This window comes from Phytophthora parasitica (genome assembly GCF_000247585.1).
Source record: "Phytophthora parasitica INRA-310 unplaced genomic scaffold supercont2.19, whole genome shotgun sequence".
NCBI classification, from domain to species: domain Eukaryota; phylum Oomycota; class Peronosporomycetes; order Peronosporales; family Peronosporaceae; genus Phytophthora; species Phytophthora nicotianae.
The window spans coordinates 362,479-385,492 of NW_008649005.1; the positions used below are offsets into that span (position 1 = coordinate 362,479).

The 23,014-nt window shown below is 51.3% G+C and overlaps 11 protein-coding genes across 12 annotated transcripts; 2 read left to right on the forward strand and 9 right to left on the reverse strand.

The window, feature by feature from the left end:
- Nucleotides 1-174: 174 nt before the first annotated feature.
- On the reverse strand, nucleotides 175-1,544 carry PPTG_10280 (hypothetical protein; the record flags this gene model as incomplete). The annotated part of the gene is made up of 4 exons (XM_008904944.1): nucleotides 175-562; nucleotides 635-811; nucleotides 880-1,332; nucleotides 1,399-1,544. 4 exons carry the CDS (start codon nucleotides 1,542-1,544, stop codon nucleotides 175-177), a joined length of 1,164 nt encoding a protein of 387 aa, XP_008903192.1.
- A 76-nt stretch (nucleotides 1,545-1,620) lies between these two features.
- PPTG_10281 (hypothetical protein) lies at nucleotides 1,621-6,783 on the reverse strand. Its single transcript, XM_008904945.1, has 2 exons — nucleotides 3,238-6,783; nucleotides 1,621-3,160 (listed from the first exon to the last, which is right to left on the reverse strand). Exons 1-2 carry the CDS (start codon nucleotides 6,724-6,726, stop codon nucleotides 1,664-1,666), a joined length of 4,986 nt encoding a protein of 1,661 aa, XP_008903193.1. The 5' UTR covers nucleotides 6,727-6,783; the 3' UTR covers nucleotides 1,621-1,663.
- Nucleotides 6,784-6,928: 145 nt separating this feature from the next.
- Nucleotides 6,929-7,918, forward strand: PPTG_10282 (hypothetical protein). Its single transcript, XM_008904946.1, has 2 exons — nucleotides 6,929-7,155; nucleotides 7,230-7,918. Exons 1-2 carry the CDS (start codon nucleotides 6,983-6,985, stop codon nucleotides 7,669-7,671), a joined length of 615 nt encoding a protein of 204 aa, XP_008903194.1. The 5' UTR covers nucleotides 6,929-6,982; the 3' UTR covers nucleotides 7,672-7,918.
- PPTG_10283 lies at nucleotides 7,823-9,279 on the reverse strand. 2 transcript variants are annotated; one of them, XM_008904947.1, is made up of 5 exons: nucleotides 9,095-9,279; nucleotides 8,524-8,994; nucleotides 8,374-8,468; nucleotides 8,240-8,309; nucleotides 7,823-8,179 (listed from the first exon to the last, which is right to left on the reverse strand). In XM_008904947.1, exons 1-5 carry the CDS (start codon nucleotides 9,242-9,244, stop codon nucleotides 7,937-7,939), a joined length of 1,029 nt encoding a protein of 342 aa, XP_008903195.1. In that variant the 5' UTR covers nucleotides 9,245-9,279; the 3' UTR covers nucleotides 7,823-7,936. The 2 variants fall into 2 exon arrangements, with proteins under 2 accessions (XP_008903195.1, XP_008903196.1); XM_008904948.1 differs by having other exon boundaries at nucleotides 7,823-8,214.
- A 231-nt stretch (nucleotides 9,280-9,510) lies between these two features.
- Nucleotides 9,511-9,678, reverse strand: PPTG_10284 (hypothetical protein; the record flags this gene model as incomplete). Its single annotated transcript, XM_008904949.1, has 1 exon — nucleotides 9,511-9,678. The coding sequence occupies one exon, from the start codon at nucleotides 9,676-9,678 to the stop codon at nucleotides 9,511-9,513; it is 168 nt and encodes a 55-aa protein (XP_008903197.1).
- A 673-nt stretch (nucleotides 9,679-10,351) lies between these two features.
- On the reverse strand, nucleotides 10,352-11,427 carry PPTG_10285 (hypothetical protein; the record flags this gene model as incomplete). The annotated part of the gene is made up of 1 exon (XM_008904950.1): nucleotides 10,352-11,427. One exon carries the CDS (start codon nucleotides 11,425-11,427, stop codon nucleotides 10,456-10,458), a length of 972 nt encoding a protein of 323 aa, XP_008903198.1. The 3' UTR covers nucleotides 10,352-10,455.
- An 88-nt stretch (nucleotides 11,428-11,515) lies between these two features.
- Nucleotides 11,516-13,192, reverse strand: PPTG_10286 (hypothetical protein; the record flags this gene model as incomplete). Its single annotated transcript, XM_008904951.1, has 1 exon — nucleotides 11,516-13,192. The coding sequence occupies one exon, from the start codon at nucleotides 13,190-13,192 to the stop codon at nucleotides 11,588-11,590; it is 1,605 nt and encodes a 534-aa protein (XP_008903199.1). The 3' UTR covers nucleotides 11,516-11,587.
- A 1,520-nt stretch (nucleotides 13,193-14,712) lies between these two features.
- On the reverse strand, nucleotides 14,713-16,215 carry PPTG_10287 (hypothetical protein; the record flags this gene model as incomplete). Its single annotated transcript, XM_008904952.1, has 1 exon — nucleotides 14,713-16,215. The coding sequence occupies one exon, from the start codon at nucleotides 16,213-16,215 to the stop codon at nucleotides 14,713-14,715; it is 1,503 nt and encodes a 500-aa protein (XP_008903200.1).
- Nucleotides 16,216-17,228: 1,013 nt separating this feature from the next.
- PPTG_10288 (hypothetical protein) lies at nucleotides 17,229-19,484 on the reverse strand (the record flags this gene model as incomplete). The annotated part of the gene is made up of 1 exon (XM_008904953.1): nucleotides 17,229-19,484. The coding sequence occupies one exon, from the start codon at nucleotides 19,482-19,484 to the stop codon at nucleotides 17,229-17,231; it is 2,256 nt and encodes a 751-aa protein (XP_008903201.1).
- Nucleotides 19,485-19,580: 96 nt separating this feature from the next.
- On the reverse strand, nucleotides 19,581-20,475 carry PPTG_10289 (hypothetical protein; the record flags this gene model as incomplete). Its single annotated transcript, XM_008904954.1, has 2 exons — nucleotides 19,581-20,355; nucleotides 20,414-20,475. The coding sequence occupies 2 exons, from the start codon at nucleotides 20,473-20,475 to the stop codon at nucleotides 19,581-19,583; spliced, it is 837 nt and encodes a 278-aa protein (XP_008903202.1).
- A 756-nt stretch (nucleotides 20,476-21,231) lies between these two features.
- Nucleotides 21,232-22,980, forward strand: PPTG_22580 (hypothetical protein). The gene has a single exon (XM_008905180.1). It carries the CDS (start codon nucleotides 21,254-21,256, stop codon nucleotides 22,892-22,894), a length of 1,641 nt encoding a protein of 546 aa, XP_008903428.1. The 5' UTR covers nucleotides 21,232-21,253; the 3' UTR covers nucleotides 22,895-22,980.
- Nucleotides 22,981-23,014: the final 34 nt, after the last annotated feature.

Here is a 23,014-nt window from a genome sequence, read left to right on the forward strand (position 1 = left end):
ACTTAGTCGCTATTTTGGCTCCTCGGCACACCACCATATTCAAAGTCTTGTCACCGGTCCCGTTCGCTAAAAATGAACGAAATGGTGGCTCCAAAATGTGCTAAATTTGTGGACGTTGCCCGGATAAGGTTCCCTGCCTTAATCGCCATATTAGTGAGGGTATTCCATGTTTGTTTATTCATCTCGTGATGAAGGAAACTGCTCGATGGCTTCTGTAGCTGCAGCATTCTGCTGGATGAGATAAGCATTGGGCGAGCTGGGCTGTTGCATATTTCCTTTCTGGTTTTCCATGGCTTCAGGCGCTGCGGTGGTGTGCATTGATGAATCTAGCGATTGCAGCTGCAGCATCACTTCCATCGAAAGAGGCTGCTGAACTCGGTCAAAGCGTTCGTTTCGAGCTGTGATCGCTCTGGTCCTACCAGAGCCTTTTCGTGCAGTAGACCCACAGAAATGCTGAACAGCTGCCATAGCCGCTTGCTTCAACTTTCGGCCTTCGAGATTGAGATTCATGTCACTCGAGTGCTTAAACTTGGACAGAACCGACAACTCATCGGCTGACACACTGAATAAACAACAGCACGAACAGCAATCAACGATAAGTGAGTTAGAAAACCACAAAAGCAGTCATTTGTACCTCCATGAATGACGTAGGATTTCTTCGACAAGTGTATAGCGATCCATCTTCTTCAGAATCCTCTTGAAACTCTTGTTATGCAGCCACACCGAGTAGCATCTTTCACAAGAATCTGGCTGATCTGGTCGTTCTCGATGCACAATCTGATTCTCACAGTCGTGTGAAAACAACATAACTCTGTTCACGCTCATAGCAACATGTAAGAGAAAAGGTTCTTCCAACCACCCTAGACATCCAACACGCACTTGTCCGATCGAAGATCCCTCACCACATTGACGCGATACGTCCCCACATAATACTTGGCAAAGGCATGGACCAGCTCCACATTCTCACGATAGAACGCATCGGGCACGATTCCTGGGCAGCGCCATCCAGTCGTCGGAAGATGAATCAACGTTGCGCAAGCACTGGGTTCGTCCACTTGTCTCTCCTCCCTGTTCTCCACCTCCACGCCCTCTTCTTCTCCCTCTTCAGTGCTTCCAACTCTTCGCCTCTTGGGCAGAATCCGTCGCACCTCGAATTGCATCTCAACCTCGCGTCGTCTCTCCTCTTCCTCTGATGTCTCTGTAGTCATGTACGGGGTGCCTCTATGGGCTACCACGCGGCTCTTGTGCATCACCCAGGCTGCTTCTTGAAATCTCCCGTTCATCTTAACCCTGAAACCTTTTGGATCGTTGGGTTTTCGGCCTCTTCGCGTTCTGTAGTATCGGAGCAAGCATAATATTAGGAAAAATGACACATTCAAGCCTATAATCGACGCCTACCGCTCATAATGCTCAGCACAGGTGCGACACAGGATCCATTCACCGCTCTCCTCGTCTAATTCTTTGACTTCCGGGTCCTGTCGCACGCTCTCGGGCCACTCGGTGCGTCGGCGACGAGCCTCATAGGGCGCAGGTATCGCGAGCATGTCAAACTCAATGTCATTACGCTCCCTCGAGATAGTGTCTTTAAATACCTGTCAAAAAAGTTTAATAACTCATAAATCGATATGAATCCATACATGTTGAAGTTGTCTCTATTTGGTCTCTATTGGCTATTGGCTTTGTTCTTGGACTTGCTGGATGCCTTACTTATCTTCCGAGTTGACGAGCTAGAGGCGAAGAGCGTGGCACCGTCACCAACATACCTTTTATGATCTTTCGTATGCTGGATAAGAGCTCGCCACGCGCGACTCTGCTTCAGCAACGTCGAGTTCCCTACGATCCACAGACTACTCTTGGCACGCGTAATGGCGACATTCATACGTCGCTCGTCAGCCCAAAACGCGTCAAGAACGTCCTCCTCATCGTTGCCACGACTGCGTTTCTTTTGCTTTCTGCGGCCACCGTAGCTGGTACGAACACACGAGTAGATGATGATCTCCTTCTCTCGACCCTGGAAGCCGTCCACAGTGTTCACCTCAATGCCCAGATGGCGGTCAAACTCTGCCTCTAACTTCCCAATCGCACCTCGCACTTCGTAGATCTGTTGCTTGTACGGCGCGATGACACCGATGCGCTTCTTCCATTCGATGCGCGGGGATTTGGTGAGTAAGCGGCGAACGAGCTGGATCACCGCCTCAACCTCACTCATATTTCGTAGTGATGTGGATCCACTAACCTGACTTTGAGCGCCTTGCACATCCAAAAATAGTAAAGGCTTGAAAGCACGGTCACGATGGTAGTCCTGAGCCGTCCATTCGCGCATGTTATCGTCTTGTACCAGCTTCCCTTCATAGAAGAATTTGGACGGGAACTCGGAGATTTCAGGATGCATTCGATACTGCTGATTCAGCAGCAACACCGGTGAGCCATTCTCTACAAGCCGCTGCTGCAGACTCCGGTCGTAGCCCATTGACACCAGGTTCTTTGAAATCACCGTAGCTGGTAATTGTCGATGATCACCTACCAGTACAACTCGGTGTGGGCGGAACTTAAACGGGATTAGAGTGCTGGCCTCAACTGCCTGGGCAGCTTCGTCAATGATCAGAGCGTCGAAATCCTGGGCAAACTCACACATCGCCACGGACCCCGCACCACTTAGCGTGCAAAACACGATCTGTGCATTCTTGATGATTGCTTGACGCGCCTGTTTCACAGTCGGAAAAGTGCTGCGATGCTTCGTCACCAAACTTTCAAGTAGAACTTCTTCCACTTCGCGAGCGTACTTGCGCATCTTCTTGCGGTTCTTCTTGCTTTCGCTGGCTTCTCGAGCCGCGGCCAAACTCGAAAGTTGCTGACTTTCCGGACGACCGACACGCACGATACGTGGGCGGTAGGACTCTCCTTTCTCACCGTCATACAAACCTTCGCTCAGAACTCGTAACACCAGTTCATCGACAGCAGCATTACTAGGAGCAGCGACGAGAATACGGATCGAGGTCTCAGCTACAGTCTTGGACACTGCAGACGTCCGTGCGTTCTGTAGTGACGCTCCCACACGTATACGAGCCGTACCTTTTGCTTTCTGAAGTGTAGATAGACCAGCACCATCCAGCAAAGCAGAAAGAAGACCAAGAATTGTCTTGGTTTTACCTGTTCCAGGCTGTAAGATCAAAACAAAATTCTGTGGTTATTTTGTGCACACAAACACATTATAAAACATGCAAAAGCATAACGTACCGGTCCTTGAATGATGACCCGGCTGTCTTCTCCAAGACATCCGAGGATTGCCTGGACCTGCGAGTCATTGTAGTGCTTCTGCAGGTACTTCAGCAAGCGTGGGGAAATCATTGACGATGAAGGTACAAATTTCTTCTCTGCTCTGGTAGTAGATACTAGCTGTCCGCTTAGTAGAACTTGCTTGAGATCGTTGGGGAAAAACGATATCGCCTTTATCGCCTGGAATTCGCGAGCACTTGTGGTTGTATTGTGCACTTGCTGCATTGGCCATCGCCAGTTAGGCGCTCGTTGATTCGAGAGACATAGCTCCGTTAACACACCAAAGTTCTCGACTGCATCATCTCGGTCACGCGGTTGAACCCGAATAAGCACACAGATCTGGTCACTTTCTCCGCCTCCGCTCTTACCCCCAGGTCCGTTCTTCCCTCCCACTGCGACCACAGAGTCGCACAGGATCACGCCGAAAACGCACATCTCGTAGTTTTTCCAGCGAGGAGAGCGCAGAAGTACCAAATCGCCACTCATGAAGTCAGACGAGGCCTTTTTACCGAGCCCAGAAGCATCAAACGTAAGGATATAGTCGTTGCTGTTGGATGTGTTTCCAGTAAAGCCACTTTCAGAGAATATAGCACCCAAACTCAGCCCCACTGTCGGCGTAGACATCCCTTGGGTTCCACAGGGTGATACTGACGCGAGTGATAAATGCCGAATGGGACCTGAGCCTCCTCCACCTCTTCTATCCGTAGTGTTGCTGACGGATGCAACCAGTTCTTCCATAATCGCCTCGAGCTGTACGTTGCAATAGTCTTCGATAGATAAGTGCTGAGTAGGTATCTTCCCACCAACATACTGTTCAAGATATGTCCTCTTCTTCTCCGATCGACGGACATTTCGTGGTGACAAGTCCAGTAGAAAATCGTAGAACTCGTCAAGCTCTGGCCAAAGCAGAGAGCTCTTTACGCTAGGAGGTTTCTTTGCAGTGGAAGGCGATAGACCTGGAGTTCTTCGTTTCTTCGACTTCACAGGAACCGCGGGTGATGACACCGACGCACCACCAGACAGAGTTGCCTTGGATTCTCGGCGATCACGAGTGGTTGTAGAAGGCGCCTTCGCTTGGTTCTTACGGCCAAAGTCGCTCCCTGCCGCTTTCAAAGCAGCCTCCAGTACGTTCGAGCTGGGCGTGTCATCGGCTGCATCTTCTTCGATTTCTGAGTCCGATTCTGATGATGACGACGACGATGAAATAGCCATTACTTCTCGTCGTTTTACACGGTTCACGACCATGAGTTCTTCTTCATCTTCGCCTCCATCTTCCTCGTAATCTTCTGAGTTGCTAGGAGCAGTGGTTCGCTCGAGATTTTCGCTGTTCGCTGATGTGTGTGGCTTTTGAATTACATTAGCTTCATATCCAACCACCCTTTCGTACGGCTTCAAGTCAACAGGAGTCAATGGTGCTGGTGCAGAGGCCATCTTGTCTTCGGACACATCATCCGATCTCTCCTCTATGCATTCATCCTCGCCAGCCTCCAACTCGTCCTGTTGATGAACCTTGTACTCTGCGTAGTTTCCGATGTCAATTGTTGAAGTTCGCGGGGCAGAGTCATCATTCCCCATTGGATCTTCTTCTTCTTCTTCACCGTCATGTTCAGACATGCTGACATCCGATACATCACCATCGCTTCCAGCCGTGGCATGAACAGAATGCTCGTCTTCTTTCTCTTTCGATGGAGAAAGTTTGGTTGCTTTTTCTTTTTCACGTAACACAACCTCATATTTTCCGTCTGCTTCTTGCTCAATCGCAATTTGCCGTGTGGGTGAATGGTCATCTTTTTCGCTGGGGGTAGAGTGATCGGGCAATGGCGTAGACTGCGATTCTGCCTGCGAGGTGACAGCGGTCGACAGCTGCGACACGTTTTCTGTGTGTATTTGATGCTCAGCGACAGCCTCCGTGTCCTCAGCAGGCTTGTGCTCACCTTCATGTATTTTTTTCTCTTCGTTGGTTATATTTTCTGAATTGTCTTCGCCGTTTGGTTCTGCATTTCCACTACGCTTTTCAGGAGAATTCATATCGATCGTACGATCCGGAATTTTGGCGTAAGCAGTTTGCTTCATATTCTGGTCGCTATCGCACCTGGCCAGGTCGAGATATTGAGCTATCGATCTTGCTGAAGTATCCTCTAGTGATACCGTGGATTCAATTTTGCGGTCGTGTGCAGTGGATCTGTCTGGGGAACGCCTGGGCTGCTCATCAACACGAGTTTCTGGGTGCGCAGGCGGCGTTACAGCTGCCTGGAGAAGTTCGTTCGACCGCCTGAGAAGTTCATTTTCTCGTCTCAACCGCTCCATCTCTTCCAATACATCAGGCGCCAACACAACAGCAAGTTCTGCTTGTTTGATATCCATCAGTGTCTCAGTTGGTTGAGGCTGAGAAGCGTTAAGAGTTTGAGTGGGTTGCACTTCCACCTTTTGTTCTACAGGCGTCGGCTTTGCTGGAACAGCCGGGGCCTGATGACTAACTGAGGGTAACGAGTTAGTAGCAACAACAGCTTTACTAGAAGGAGGTTGCTTCTGAGGCGTTGCAAGCTTCCGTTCCACCTCTTCAAGTGCCATTGCAAACATGAGATCTTCTTCCACGTCATCAGCAATAAACTCGTTCTTTACCGGGTTAGACGGTGGAACGGCTGTCGAGACAGGAGCTAGGTTAACTGAAAGGTTAGCAGTTGGAGGTGCCGGCGTCGTTGACGTGTATGCTTGCGTGCTCTGGGTATGATTCTCAATAGTAGCGGGTAGTGTTAGGCTCGGCATTACTGTGGCCGGTGCTGCACTCGTCACCTCCATAGGATGCTGGGCACTAACAACCGCAGATGCCTGGATTTGTACAGGCAAAGCAACAGGAACGGCGAGTGCAGGAGCCACAGGAGCCGAAGAAGGGGCTTCATCTACTGGAGCAGCAAGCCCAGGAGCTGTGGTGACAGCAGAAGCACCGACAGAAACACTTGATGCAGGAACAGCGGTTGGCTTTGTGTCCCGACGCAGCGTCTGGATACGGTACTCCACTCTGTCCTTCTGCTCTCGCTCCAGTTGCGCCTTCACCTCCGCCAGCGTCATTTTTGATGATGAGCGTGTCGTTCTCTTCACTGGCGTCTTTTTTACCGTCATTTTCTTCTCTGCTGCAGTTGCCTTCTGTGTAGTCGTTCGAGGTGCCGTCTTCCGCGTAGTTACCTTCTTTACTTCTGTCTTCGGTTTAGCTCGCGTCCTCGTCTTCTTCACGTCTTGTGTCAGATCTTCCACTGTATTGGCCCCAGCAGCAGTGTCAGCAGTATCTGCGTCGTTTGAGCCAGAAGCAGCCAGGCGCTTCTTGAACTCGCGCATGCCGACCTCCACGCTCACAAATTCGCTCTTGTCACGAGCAGAGCGACGCGGCTTTTTGCGCAGCATGGCGCTAGCCTCCGTCTTGCGCTTCTTGACGCCGCCGCCGTCTGCGTCCATGCGGTGCGTCTGCAGACCAATGCGCACGGCGTCGAGATTGATCTATCGATTTTGATGGGCAAAATATGAAAGAGGATTTTTATCCAATCAGAGCAAAGTGTAGCCACTGCGATCCTTGATGTGGTGCACATTTAAGCGCGTTTCGTCAATTGAAGCGCGCTTTAGCTTTGTCACGCGACCTTCGCGCAACCTCCGATATAGACGGCCCACCGCCAGTCGTAGCTTTCCCCAAAAACAAGAATCCTAGCCAACTAACATGTCTGAGGTCGAGAAGAAGGAGGAGACGACGCCCAAGGTGGAGGCTGAGGAGGCTGATGCCGCTAAGGACCCGGAGTCGGAGGAACCACAGGCCTACTTCGAGCCCGTTGTGAAGCTCGACGAGGTTGAGGTGACCACCGGCGAGGAAGAGGAGGAGGTCATCTTCAAGCAGTACGTTGCGTTTGGCATTTTACGCGTTATATAGGCGTTTTCCCCTAATACATTTTTTTATATTATTATTTTAGGCGTGCTAAGGCGTTCTGCTACCGTGAGTCGCTCCTCGACAAGGGAACCGGCAAGAAGACATGGTGCGAGCGTGGTGTGGGAGACGTGCGTTTCCTCAAGCACAAGGAGCATCAGAAGGTGCGCATGCTAATGCGCCAGGAGAAGACGCACAAGATTCTGGTGAACCACCTGGTGGAATCGCGTACGGAGCTGACGCCTAACATGGGCAGCGACCGCGCCTGGGTCTTTAGCTGCTACGATTTCGCCGAGGGTGTCGTGGAGGCGCAGGTCTTCGCACTGCGTTTCGGCAACGCTGAGAACGCCCAGAAGTTTAAGGAGGCGCACGACGCCGCTAAGGCCAACAACAAGAAGCTTGAGGACGGCGCTGATGCCGCCGACACGTCGGCCGGTGACGACGCTGCTAAGGCTCTCGAGTCGCTGGACGTCAAGAAGGAGGAATAGACACGAGGCGAGGGACACGTTGTGGACATTGAATAGCTGATAAGTAACGCAGCAGCACAGGGATCAGGCACTGACAGGTGGCGAATAGGGACTCAGAACAGGTCAGCGACGCGGACCACTGATGGCTGGCTGCCTGCTGAGGTTTGGTCCATCTTGGAAGTTTTTTTTCATTTACTACATTTTTTCAGACCATATACCTCGTCTTCTTCGCATTTAGTGTTTAGATTAATGCAGTACTGTTCGAGGCTGTTGGGCGTAATGCGTTCTAGGGTAGCAGGCGATCGATAGAGCCGTCTTGGACGTCGAATGGTTCACTACAACTTGCTGCCGTTGTAGGCGGCGCAGATCGGTTGTAGACCGAGACGCCAACGATGATGAAAGAGAAGCCCACGAAGTAGAGACTGCTGAGCTCCTCGTTGAAAAGGTACTTGGCTGCCACGACCGCGAAGAAGTCGGAAGTGAGCAACGACAAGTTGAAGACTGCGGCGTCGCCTGTGGTGAGGAAGCTCTGCACGTAGTTATTAAGGGTTAGATGCAAACCTCCTGGTATGCAACAGGCTGTACGCACCGATGTCGCAGTATACATAACAAATAATGTGATGATGTAGCCAAGTAGACACAGCGCGCTGAGCCAAGTCCTACAAGCACATCGTAAACGAGTCGGTTTACCACTTTCGACTACTGCAACGAGACATTTCGTACCAGTCCACAGCGCGCACAACGTCTCCTTCAAAATAGACAGCTTGTATCGAACTGATGAGGAAGCCAAACAGGCCAACCAAGCTGAGGAACTCCATCTGCCATCATCGTGGAGTTAGCACAATTCAAAGTACAAAATCACTGGCTACGCACACGTCGGTTCTCCTTCTTGACGAGATATTCCTGCCCCACATTGGAGCAAGCGTAGACTGCACTACCGAACAAGCAGAGAAAATCTCCATACAAAGCTGAGACGTCCCACGACATCGTCTCCTGGTCTCGAATCACGTCCGAGATGACTAACACGCTGATGCCCACAAGACAGAAGAGTACCCCCACAAAGTGCGAGCGTGTGTACTTTGCTCGCAGGAACACCGTCGACAGCAACATTACCACCGGGATAGTGAAGCAATCCAGCAACATAACACTCGAGATAGATGTATACTTGTATGCGCAGACCACTAAGAAGTTCCCCTCCACATCAGCGAATGCCAGCAACAGATATTGCCACCACGAGATCTCAAGTTGGTAGCCTTTCTGGCGTCGGAACCGCATAATGGGGTCCACCAAGTACATACATAGCAGCAGATAATTGCCAGCGCTCTGCGTCACTGGGATCTGGATCTGTTTAGACAAATACACAATCAATGCACATCTGTAAGTTTTTACTCCATTCTGCACAACGTCGAACTCGTCTACTAATATCAATGCCGAATATTCGCACCTGGAACGATCCGTTCAGCAGCTGAGAGAAGACGCCAGTGCATGCAATCAACACCGAGATGAACTGGCCGAGAATCAGCACTCGGTTCTTGGCATACACAGCCGTGCACGAGGAGCTTCGGACCAGAGTCCGATCGCCATCCGTCGCCATTCCGATAGTCAGATGTGCCAACTTTATGGTACAACTGAACAAGAATGATGAGCACTTGCAGCGTCCTTCTCTTTCTACCAAGCCATGCGTGGTTATTCTGTTGTGTCCATGGACTTACCCTACCTAGGTACTAATTGTGGTATAGATCCCTGATCTTCTTGACCATCTTGTCATAGAGCGGCGAATAGTAGTCGGTCTGCTTTTCGGCCATGAGTTCTTGATCATGGGCTTCCACTTCCTACCGCGCGTGTTAATAAACCAATTGTTCACCTGCTCCAGCGTGATGCCTTCTCCAACGCCAGCGCTTTCTTCTCCTCTTCAGTCGGATACGGGTGGTGCAAGTTGTGCTCGAACCAGTCGTGCATCAGCTTCTTCGACAACTTGGACAGACTCGAGCGTTTCTTGGGCATATTGTTGCGCGCAGCGAGCTCCATGGCGTACGGAGAGACCTGCGAAAGCGACAAAGTCAGGGAAGACAGTTGATCGGCAACTCTTCTGTCGGTAGTAGGTTGTGGCTGATGTTCTTCTCGCTGCAACATTCTCCTCTTGCTCTACTCCTGGATGTTGCGATCAGCCGTGTCAGATTGGTCTTGCATCGTCGGCGCGTCGAACAGTCTTTGGTTGCATTCGTCTCCTTGGAACACTGGTTCCTCCAGCAATCATTTGCGATTGATCTTCACCAGCGTCTTGCACTCATCTTTGGTCGGGCTCGATTGCAAGTCTACAGGTCCTTCAGATGACAGGGCCTCCAGCATCTTATCGACACATGTGACGACGAACGGGTCGTAGTTTGATCGATTCGGGAATGTCATGTGCCGAAGAAAGAGAGTTCACAAATGAACTGACAGGAGAGAGGAGAACGGTTGATCTTGTAAGTGAATTTTGACTGATGGGAAGACTTGTTACCTCGATTTCGGTGGACACAATGCGAGTCTCTGCGCATTCAAGCGCTACACCGCTTGATGGATACGCCATACAAAGTTGAAATGTAGAAGTTGCTGAGCTCGCGGGGTAATACGAACAGTAGTGTGCAGCATGGTTTTGAGTGTGCGGTTGAATGCTCGGAATTACCAAGCATTAATAGATGACAAGATGGTAATCGGTTTCATGATCTGTAACTTTTTGATTATTCAGATGCAGTTTCTACGTAATTTGCATCGCTTGAAATCTATCACCTTCTCTCTAGCTATCCGGTGCGGTGTGACTGCTAATTAGAGCTTGCGATAGGGCTCCTCGATCTTCTTGACCATCTTGTCGAAGAGTGTGCAGTTGCCGGCTTGCTTCTCCTGCATCAGCCTGTTGATCATGGGCTTCCACTTCCTACCGCGCGTGTTAATAAACCAATTGTTCACCTGCTCCAGCGTGATGCCTCCTTCGCGTGCAAGCCACTCCTTCTCCTCTTCAGTCGGATACGGGTGGTGCAAGTTGTGCTCGAACCAGTCGTGCATCAACTTCTTCGATAACTTCGACAGACTCGAGCGTTTCTTGGGCATATTGTTACGAGCAGCGAGCTCCATGGCGTACGGTGACACTTGTGAGAGAGACAACGAGAGCGACGGCAAGGTATTCGCACCTCTTTCGACGTTGACAGGCTCTTGCTGTTGTTGGTGTTGATTCATTCTCCTCTCGCCCCACTCGTGCAAGCGGTGCGCTATTTGATCGTATTGAGCTTTGATGTTGGGGTCCTCCACCTGATCTGCCACCTCAGTCATGTTCTGCGTTGCTACAGCCTGCATGTACTGCGATCTACTGTTATCACCCGGAGAAAAGCCATTGCTCGCACCGAAGTCCTGGTAGCTCTGCGGGTTGTCTGGCAAACGCTCAATCGCCACAGCAAACGGGTCGATGACATCAGACTGACTCTTCACCTCCGGATTGTTCGCAAGTATGAGCATTCGTTGGAAGCTTTCGTTCGTCTGGAAGGTCGGGTCCTCCAACAACCGCTTGCGGCTCTGCTCCACTGGTGTCAAAATATCTTGCTTGGTTGGCGTCGACTGCGGAGCCGCGGATTGATGCTGCGTAGGCGACAGCGTTGCAAGCATCAGCTTCAGATCCTGCTGTAGACCCGGTTCATTCTTCACATTGTCTCGTTGAGAGCGTTGGGGTGGCGGTCTCTTAGCGATGCACTTAGGTTCTCGTCGCTCTTGACCTGAGACGTAGTTGACACGATTCGGGAACGTCATGACGCTAACAAAGCAAAACTACAAGTGAACTCACAAGAGTGTTGCGCGTGTTGTGCCGATCAATCAATGAACGAGAAAGGACTTGACTGGAGTGTGACAAAATTTGACATAGATTGATGGTAAATGACAACGAGTAGACTCAACTTCAACGTGCTAGAACTCACAAGCGGCTGGAGGAGCTACTGATACTAGATCGCTCCTGAAGCAGTCGATTACTGCGGGTGCGTTCGCGAACCGAACGCGCGACTTCGGATTGTTCTCGAGTAAAAAGTAGAGTTTCTTCAACTTGTTGCGACATCTTCTGGAGCTTGGCCATGAGCGAAGTCTGGTATTGTTCCGAGTCGTCCTCCTCATGAGTGAATGAAGACGCTGTCGACGTGGTGGAGCTCCGACTACGCCGTGTCACGTTCGCCGGAGGTTTCTCATAGATCACCATTGGTGTGGTCTTCAACCGACTGGACTTGAGCACGTCGCGGCCTTCGCTCTCATTGTCAATGTCAACTTCTTCGCCTTCTTCATCAGATGATGAAGCCCAGCCGATCGAGGACAAATTGGACGCACGAACCTCGCTGTCGTTGCTCAGTCCCTTCACCTGAGTAGAGATATTGAGGACGAAGGACATCAGCGATCGCTCGCTGCCTATCACGTTCGTCTCCACTTGCTGAGTGTCTTCCTCAGCCGGTACGTCATGTTCTCGTGCCTTGATTCGGAGCTGCTCAGTGGAGAGCATGTTCATCTTCGTAAAGCAATGGCGGCAAAAATCTGCTCGCTTCGTGTGGCCCGGCATGGTGTCGCGGGTGAGAACGGTCTCCCGGAAGCGGCATTTCTTGCAGACAGGTTTGTTACAGCCTGCACATTCAGTGAAGCTGTCGAAGAAAGAGGGGCTGCTTTTGCAAACACCGCAGTTCTTCAGCGATGAGCTGCTTTGCCAGACACCGAGCCGTGCGGCGGTCATCATCAGAGTGAGCTTCTTGGCACGAGTGCACTCCAGCGCATTGACAAACGCCAGCAGCACGTCCGAGACCGCTTTGGTCACGAAGAAGGACAGAGTTCCAACGTCGATGTCCCCCTTCATGTAGACACCCACCAAGTCGTCTTCCAACTCCTCAAACACATAGCACAGCGATATATGCGCGCGCTGGTGTGCCATCTTGTTAGGATATTCCGGTAGCTCCACGGACTGCATGACGTGGTACGCCATCCGCTTCCCTGTTGCTTGGCGTACCATTCCCATCTTGTCGAAGTAGCACAAATCTCGGTTGTTGGCCATTGTCAGCTTGATCGTCGTCCACTTGATCCCCGTGAAGGCGTATGGCTCCATCCTTGCTCTCTTCTGCACTACGGTCAGTACGGCGCTTTCAGCCAGTCGTGGACATGTGGTGGCGTTCATGAACAGCATTTCTTGCGTGTTGTCGCAGTAAAGACCTTCGAGAAGATCATCGAAGCGGGCATGCAATGTGCCAACGCATAGTAGTGGTGTGTGTCCGACGACGAAAGGGTGGCCACGAAATAACCGGACGCCGCGCTTCGACCGGAGTGACTTCCATCGCTTTGTGTCGACGTCTCCGTTCAACTGTCCATAAGCCGTGATGGTCTCTGTTAAGGCCTTCTCGGCTCGGTCATGGTAGAGATCGAGTTCAGGAAGCTCCAACGTTACAGTGGGTTGCTCAGCACGGCGACTGCGTTGTGGTGGACGTGTCGGGGTGGGGAGGTAACTCATAAGCCGGTGACCAAAAGCAAAACGACTGGAAGGTGTTTGAGCCATGGTGAAGGTTGTTTGGGAAGTGAAATAGCGGTCGACTTGGGATAACCAGCGTATCGATGGAGTGGTGACGCAGCAGCAGACGCATGACCGCATAGGACGTCCACCCGGGAAACTTCGTCGGCACGCCACGCCGTACATGTACTCGACGAGTTTGGTGCTCGCGATCCTCGAAATCCGCAGGGTGCACCGGCTATGAGTCTCAAGTGTAGCGGCATCTGGTTCGCGTGAACATGCACCTGCGCATGGACTCGGTGATCGAGTGGACGCTTTCGGTGCGGCTTATCCACCAAGATCTCGGTGTTCACTGAAGTTCAGGCGATTTCGATGTTGACGGGCAGGGCAATGGGACGACGTCGTTTGTCCGCCCACTTTCATCGATCATCGGAGCTCGTCATCACATATTTTCCGCAGCAATTCGAGGACGACGAGGATATTTGCTGCTGGAAATGTATCTCCGGTGGAATGCTTCCATTTGGTATTACATGTGCATGTATGCGCAATAAGAAGTTGGAATGCAGCCACATTACATAACATGTAAGTGTAAAAACTTTACTGTACCTGAGAGTCATGGATTTGCTGCTGCTGGGTTGTATCGCAGCCTTGAACAGTAGAAACAGTGCAGTCATGAACACGCTCGCGTTGCAGTTTGTATCTCTTCGATTGACGAGATATGTACCACACCGAGTCCGACAAAGTGGTGGATTGATAACGTTCGGCAACAACATGCCACCGTTAAAGACTGAAGAAACAAGCAGGCGGGGATCCCTTTAACGGTGGACTGAGAGAAGATTCTCCAAAAATGTTGAAGGCATGACAGCAATTTCTTATTCGTGCATTAGTAGCATTGGTCAGCTTAGGGTAAGATCTCATTCTCATGTTGAGGACTACTGTGTAGTAATTTACGCGATTGTTCACGTATTAAAATCTGATCGAAATTATGGAAAGTTGAATTGTTTGATGAAGATGTCGAAGTCGAAGTCGTGCCTGGATACGACTTCGATGAACTCATCCTCGCCGATGCTTCCGTTCTCCCTTTGGATGACGGAATGTTGTCGTCACACACACTTGAGCTGAGAGCTTTAGTTTTTTATTTTAAAGTTCTTTAGAAAGCTCCTTACATTTTTTTTCATATACTAAGCTTACGGAATTCCATGGCGTCCGAGTAATTTGACAATAATCAACGCGACGAATTTCGTACGTGCTGCTTGCAGGGAGCAATGTCTGGCGCCACCAGCATAGGACGAACATCAAGTTAGATCGGCGAGGTCATGTGGTTTTAGTTTGTTCGTCCTGAACATGCCGATGAATTCCATGGCCAGGAGCGCGTGTTGTGACCCGGAAGCAAAGTTGGTCGTATTTCGTGTGTAGAAAAAAATCTTCTAAAAGGATAATCATGGGAAAGTCGCAATTCAAGGATCTCCACAGCACGCAAGTATTCCGGTAAGTTATGCTTTTCGTGAAAGTGGATCGCCTACCGCGTCAACGTCTAGATTATTGTCGTCTACGTTCAGCGTAGTGCATCAAACGTGGTTTGAGTCAAGCTTTTCGAATAGCGAGGGAGGGTAAAATTCAACATCATCCTCGTCGTGACAAAACGAGGACGATGATCTAAACGTCGTGGAGTTACTCCGTCGCGAGAACTCCACTGCTGTCTTGTCGGTGGTAACGAATTGGTTATTCCCCAAGCGACTCGCGTTGAGCACGTCTTCATCCTCACTGTCGCTGTCGAGAACATCGTCATATTCTTCCGCCAACGAAGTTTTCCCTATGGACGACAAGTTGGATGCTCGGTAATCGCTTCCCGTGTTCAATTCCTGCATTTGAATTGAGACTCTGTGCACGAACGATGCCAGCATCTGATGGCTGTTCTGGATGTCTCCGTTCACGTCTTCGGTCTCTTCGTCAATTTTGCAAAAAGTTGAACTGTGTGTCTCCTTGATCTGCTCAAACATTTTTTCTCCGGTGGCTTCGACGCGAATGTGGTCGAGAGACGACAAGTTTATCTTTGAAATGCAAACGCTGCAGAACTCAGCTCGCTGGACACAAAGGCTCGATCCTGTGTCCCGAACAAGAGCCCGCTCCCTGCAGCGGCACTTCTTGCAGACGCATTCATTGCATCCCGCGCAATTGACATTGTTCTCGAAAATTGGTGGTCTGCCTTTACAGACGTAGCACGTCTTCCTTCGACGTGCTTCAGCTGGCGGTACGCCGTTGGAGGTGGCCGAGATCATAAGAGCTAGTTTCTTTGCCCGAGCGCAATCCAATGCACCGGTAATCTGTGCCAATAGCACGTCCGATACAGCAATCCTGACGAAATAGGAGAGTGCAATGTAGTTGATCTCGCCCTGCATGTATACACCAATTAGGCCATCTACCAGCTCTTCGAACAAGTAACACAACGACACTTTCTCGCGTTTGTGCGTCGACTTTTGTGCGTGTTGGGACAGATCCACCGACTGCATGACATGGTATGCCAACCGCTTCCCCGACTTCTGGCGCACCATTCCCATTTTGTCGAAGTAGCACAAATCTCGGTTGCTGCCGACCGGCAGCTTGATCGTTGTCCACTTGATCCCCGTGAAGGCGTACGGATCTAAGGTGGTTGTCTTCTGCACCGCATACAGTACGGCGCTTTCGGCGAGTCGGGGACACTTGATGGCATTCATGAGCGTCATATCCTCGGTATTATCGCAGTAGATACCTTCAAGGACATCATCGAAACGACCATATAGTGTCCCCATGCAGAACAACGGCGTCCGTCTATCGCAGTTTAAATAGCGCCCACGAAAAAGTCGAATACCGTGCCGTGACCGAAGATATTTCCAATGTGTGGTGGCGACGTCGTGGCCAAGTTGACCATAGGCTGCAATGGTCGCGGTCAGTGCGTGCTCGGCGCGATCGTGATAACGATCGAGTTCAGGCAGATCTAGGCTCACGATCGGAGGCTCGGCTTGATGGCGGCGTAGCGAAGCGGAGAGAATACTCTTCGACTGACGTGAAAGAGTGGCGGTTAGATCGGCCATATCTTCCGGGATTTCGTAAATGAGAATTCTACAAGGTTGAGATGTAATTGCGCCTCACTTGCTTCAGGTTTGCAATTCACTTGAAAAGTGTAAACGGAGTCATGTGGTTTTGACTCGTTCGTCTTGAACATACACTTCAACATTAACGACCCAGTTTTAGTGAAGTTCATGGAATTGGTCCATTCAAGAGGCGTTCTCATTGAACGAATATGTACGGCCACGAATGCAGAACTGGTTCTTCACTAGCCTGTGGAGATTGTTCACGCCGCGGACTTGCGTTAGAGTGCGGCTGCTATTAGCATACGCGAAACATCTCATCAAGAATCGGAGAAGTACGCATGTGTGGAGATGTATTTACGTTGCGAAGGAGTAACGCCACTTACGTTTTATTCACTGTCACTGACAACCTTCGATGATATGTCAATTCGGCACGATAAAACGATGCTGTACACGGTCAGTTGATGAGATCGATTCCGGGAAGTTATCTTGAAAGCTTACGATTTAACGGCACTGAATGAAATGATGAACATTTTGAACTCGTCTTTCGACACTGAACTCGATTTCACCCATATTGATCGTGCAGTTACGACAATCTCGAGAAGTGCATGGGTATCCCATCTAGATATACGCTAAACGAAACTTTAGCGGGGTAATTACACGGACAGTTTGCGGGCACCAAAACTAGGAAACCATGATGCAGTTTACGACACTTAAACGAACGGTGCAACATTAGTACTACTGGCTTATGCATCCTGAACCTTCCGATGAGTACGTGCGTCGACGACTTCGTTCCCGTATGGATAGAGCTATAAGTGACTGTTTTCGTGCAAACACCAATTGAGGCGCAAACCCACATGATGCTCATCACCGACAGGCTGTCGGTAGAGCAGACTACTCGGTGAGCAGTGCTTCGTCTTAACGTGCAAGTTGCGCTTGAGTTAAAGGACTGGACACTGTTTACCAAACGTTATCGTCGTTTTTCAAACACTCTCTTACAGTAGTTAGGTTATCATCTATCTCCGTTGGCCATCCCGGAAGCGCTCGAAGAACGCCAGCATCCGGTCATCGATCTGCGGTGTCACTACCGCTAACGCACGAACAAAGTGCCGTTTTGCAACATTAACGGCGGCCCGGTCCTCCTCCACTGCATGTAGAGCAGCTTCACGACAGAGAGCTTGAAGCTCTGCACCTGAGAACCGGGCGGTGGCAATCGCTAATTCGGCCACACTGACGTCCGATGCCAAGGGAGTTTTCCGTGTGTGGATCTGCAGAATCTGCTCTCGGGCTGGGACGTCAGGTGGGGACACGTAGAGTGCACGGTCGATACGACCGGGTCGCATCAAAGCCGGGTCCAATAGATCCGGGCGGTTTGTAGCGGCCACCACCAATACGCGCTTCAGAGGCTCCAAGCCATCCAACTCGGTCAGTAGTTGACTCAACACACGGTCCGATGCGCCGCTACTGCCTCCAGTTCCTCGCGTACTCGCAAGAGCGTCGATCTCATCAAAGAAGACCACAGTCGGGGACGCACCACGAGCCTTGTGGAAGACCTCACGCACTTGTTGTTCGGACTCGCCAACCCACTTGCTAAAGAGCTCGGGGCCTTTGATGGCAATAAAATTCATGCCACTTTCAGTGGCCAAAGCCTTCGCTGCCAGTGTTTTACTACAACCAGGAGGGCCATACAATAACACACCTTTTGGTGGTCGAATACCCATGCGTGTAAAGGCTTCCGGGTGCTGTAGCGGCCATTCCACCGCTTCACGTAAAGCCTGTTTAAGTGCGTCTTGTCCACCGATATCAATCCACAACACACGAGGCACATCCACCGAGATCTCACGTAAAGCACTTGGTCGGATCCCTCGCATTGCTAGCTTCAAGTCGCTCAGAGTCACTTCAAACGGAGGGAGTGAATTAGTATCGCCCAATACGGCTCCAGTGGACTGGGTGTTGCTCGCGAATGCGCGATGGAGTGCAAGCAGTGCAGCCTCTTTGCAGAGTGCACTGAGGTCAGCTCCAACGTAACCATGGGCGCTTGAACTCAGCTCTTGAAGCTCCGAGTCGGTGAGTTTATGAGGCAAGCGTCTCAGAGCCACCCGTAGAATTGCTAGTCGATCATTAGCCCTTGGAATACCAATCTCCACTTCTCTATCGAATCGTCCAGGTCTTCTCACCGCGGGGTCAAGAGCGTTGGGTCTGTTTGTAGCAGCTAACACGACAACCTGACGCGATCCGCTCAGTCCGTCCATAAGCGTAAGTAAAGTCGCCACAAGACGGCGCTCCATGTCGCCCACACGGGAGTCACGTTTCGGACAAATAGCATCCAATTCATCGATAAACACAAGCGACGGCGCCTCTCTAGCGGCTTGTGCGAACACAGCTCTCAAGTTGGCTTCACTCTCGCCGACAAACTTACTCACAACTTCCGGACCGTTGATCGTGAATACTCGAGCGTTCAACTCCCTCGCCAAGGCTCTCGCGATCAGGGTCTTACCCGTTCCAGGCGGTCCAAACAACAAGACTCCTTTAGGGGCTGGCAAGCCAAATCTCTCAAATGTTTCGGGGTTGGTCAGTGGTTGCTCCACCACTTCACGAATCGCCTTCAGCTCCTCCTGCAGTCCACCGATCGATGCGAAGCCGTCCTGTTTCACATTTATTGTCGATATTTTGTCCTTCTCCACTGCTACCTCCTCCTGTTTCTCTTCCCATGCCACTGTCAGTGCCGTTTTGGCTGCCGCAATCCTCACGACCCCTTGGTCTTTGCTTTCTCCGTCAACCTCCAGCACGCGAAATACGGTGTTCACACCATGCAATGGCAGTGAAATCAGTGCATCTTGATGAACCAAAGCCCCGTCAATCATCGTCGCGATGCAGCGCGTCAACAGCGTGCGTTCCTTCTCCGAGAGCTTCGTCTTGTGAATGGGCAAACGGGAAACTAGCTGCAGCACCACGCTCTTGGTGACAGGGCTGGGAGTTTGTAGTAGTAGTTGTACTGTGACAATCTCAATTTGTTGCTCGGACACTGCTGCCTCCCACATGGAGCTCAGACCGACTCCACGGCGTTTGATCTTGTCCATTGGCCAAGCCATACCACAAACCAGCAGCTTGGGTGTGCCATTTGCCTCTGGAATAGTATGGAGAACCACGTGAGAGCCCGATTCGAGGCCGAAATGGGCCATATCATTCGGGTTCAGGTACACCTTCGACACGGTGCGGGCTGAGCGAGCGCCCGCGCGCACGAATTGAACGCGCGCCTCCAGCAGCTCCATTGAGTGGCTTGGACTGTTAATCCCCGCGTTAGTGACAAAAATGCAGCCATGTCACTGTTTGTGTAATGTGATGTATCCCCGGTCAAAACGATATGGCTACATGACGTTGAAGTAGAAGACGCTGGCTTGGAGGTAAAGTTCATGGGTGATTGCCGGCCAATCGATGCGGATGTTGATATACGCTCGCAGTGAATGCCAGAAGCGCCTCTTGACTTTCGCAGGCTGGCCATCTTGTCGAAAATCATCACTGCTGCAGCTTCCAACGGCTGCAATGCTACAAAGAGAGAGGGACCAGCTACGTTGATGCACGTCGAGGTCTTGATCACTGGAGCTTGTAGTGTCTGGCTGGTAATCGGCTTGATGCAGTACAAAGAACTCGCTGGGCGTATGCCAGCGGCGTTCAAAGTCATTATCAAGGTGCAGATGGACATCTTGTTCGTCCTCGATTACTCTCTGTCGGATAGTGGCGTTGAATCTTGAAGTGCCGTTGCTGCTACTGTTCATCGTTGACGCCAGGCTGGAGCACTCAAAGTCTGGCTTTGGTTGCTCAGCTGTGGTCGTGTAGTCACAGCTGACAAGAGGCCTGCGTCCCGACTCAAGTGCTGCCCTCACGAGACTTGTCCATTGTCGATACATGTGGGCGTCAGGTGCTCGTAGACGAACCTGCTTGGTGTGCCATCCGTACTCGAGCGCGAATTCCAGTTTAGATGCCGTTCGCTTGGTCGTTGGCAATAGGCGCACGGGGTGGATGCATGGATCGAGAGGAACGCGAAACTCACCGCCGAGAATGCCTGGTCGTCGGATCAGCAGCACGGGCAGGGCATGGCGATAATCCTGGCGATGGTATGTCAACTGGACGGGTGTCTTTGTCCTGCAAGCAACAATGTTAGAGGGCGTCGTGGACTGATAACGATAGTTACTTTACGCACCAGAAGAAGTGGCATGCGTGGACTTTCAATGTGCCCGAGAACACGGGAAGCTGCGTGTCCATGTTGACAAGAAGAGAGAAGTGCTCAAGAGAGAGGTTGTTTCTGTTTGAAAGGTGTTCAACGCAGTGGTTGCCGGGGGTCTTGGACCGAGCAATGGCTACACGAGCTTCGAAACTTCGATGTTGGATTGGCCAAAGGGCAACCCAAATGACTACTTTGTTTGCTAGTACATGAGGGTAGAATGCTGGTTTGCAAAGGAATCTATACGCTTGTTACTGTGGACAAATGAGAATCCGTCAAAGTGCTCAGAACTATCAGTTGACAGTTTTCTAGCCCATGCACGCAGACTGCGAAGACGTGACACTGACCACGGAAGCGCAGCCCCTAACTCCGGTGCCACGTTGCACTCGCTCGAGGCCTCACCACGCGTTACTGTTTAGCGCTATCCATAATAAAAGCGATACAAATGCATGTTGCCGACTTCATCTGACTTTCCGTCCGATTTACAGCCCACATTGAAGCGAATAAGATAAATTTCACCTAGATGGCGATGGCATTACCATTGGCAACGACGACAAACAGCATCGCCAACGCCTTGCAAGCTCTTAATAAGTTGCCACTCAAGCTAGAACGTTCAAGCTGAAATCGACTCTACAGCGATGGTCATCTAGCAGATTCTACGGCTAATCTCGACTCACCTTTTTAGGCCACCCAGTCAGTGTGGGGCAACTCGCGATGACTCCGGATGTCGCCATATCCAACGCATAATAGTCCAATCACCCAGTGGCACTCACCACAAACGAAATTGCCGGCCTTATCATTATCGAATTTGCCTTCGAGATGGCGTACCAACCAAGATCGAGCACAAGTCGCTCTCGAGCTTCGCAGCGGTCCATGCGTCGTCTCCCAGTGCCCGCGCTCTCCATGTCGCTCCGCAGTCGTCGGGCGGAACACCCGACAATCACTCTTGGGCTTGCCCAACTCGATCGGTACCACGACCGAGCCGAGAAGGCCTTGAGTGAAACCATCGCCGCGAACGGCACGGTGGAGCATAACCTCGACCCGACACAATGGAAATGTCTTCGGTCACGGCACGGGGTCCGCCTTTTCCGTGGCCGCCACCCTACTACGTCAGACCAAATACCTCTGCGCTGCGTTGGAGCTCTGCGCGGCAGCTTCGACGACATCATGGAGGGGATCTACTGCCAGAACACAGAGGAAATGCTGCTGATGAACGCCATCAAATGCCCGAGATTATCAGAGAGCGCAGTGCTCTACGCTGTCCAGCGACAAACAGTGTGTGAGCCATACGCCTTCACGGGCATCAAATGCACGACGATCAAACTATCGGTGGCAAGCAACCGAGACTTGTGCTACTTTGACAAGATGGGGCTGGTGCGCCAGACTTCAGGGAAGCGGATGGCCTACCACGTCATGCAGTCGGTGGATCTGCCCGAATACCCGCACAAGTCGACGCATAAGCGAGTGCAGACGTCGCTCTGCTACGTGTTTGAGGAGCTGGAGGACGATCTGGTGGGCGTCTACATGCAAGGTGAGATGGACCACGCGGCGTTGTCGTATTTCTCCACGCCAGCAGTATCGGATCTGTTGCTGGCAGTCACGAACGCAATGGAATGCACTCGAGCCAAGAAACTCGCAGAGATGATGGCTATTGCACCTCCTGGACGCTGGGGACGACGACTGTCTCGCCGATGCTGCGACGTGTGTCGAGGCAGCACATCGATCTTTGAGAGTCTGCAGGAATGTGCAGGTTGCAACTTCAAATACGTCTGCAGAAAGTGTCGACTGAAGGAGAATGTCCTTGCACGTGACACGGCGTCGACCTCGCATCTAATGCGAGCGGAATTCTGTCGTGTTTGTATCTCCAAGATGGACTCGACTTCCATCGACGAATTGCGCGCGGAAGCTAGTGGCTTCAGCATGACTGGACAACGTACAGCAGCCATGAACGCCGCGTTCTGCCAAGTCGAGGAGGAGCCTGAAGACGTGGATATCCCAGGCAGCGATCGATCCTTGACCGCCTTCACACTCAAGATCACTGCGCAGTTGCAGGACCTCAGCAGTCGCAGCGACATCCGCGTCTCGTCCAACCTGTCGTCTATGGAGAAGGTGTCGCTTTCCGAGGACGAAGACGATGACGCGCTGCTGGGCGAAGGTCGAGACGTGCTCAACTCGATTGGAAAGAAGAGCAAGCAGCTTGTGCCGCTCGAGAAGGACTTGATGGACACGTCGCGTCGCAGCTCCCGATCAACGACGTCGACCGTGTCATCCTCGCTCTACCAAGACGACAGCGACGCGGAGCAGTACCGGACGTCGCTTTTCGCGCGGTTGGTGCAGGTGTCGAACCAGGCAGAGGCAACATACCACCTCACACAAGAGCAATCGCTCATTGCGCACTCAGTCTTGCAGCGCAACCGCCGATGCATGCAGTCGTCGGACAGATCCGTCTACAGTCAGTAGTGCAGCCATTTTGACATCTTGGTTTTTTCGTAAAGTCGTTTTAACGTCAATCGCCTGATAATAAATTGACCAATCTTTTTCACCAATCCAGTGATCATGTCACCATTCCTCTTCTCCTAT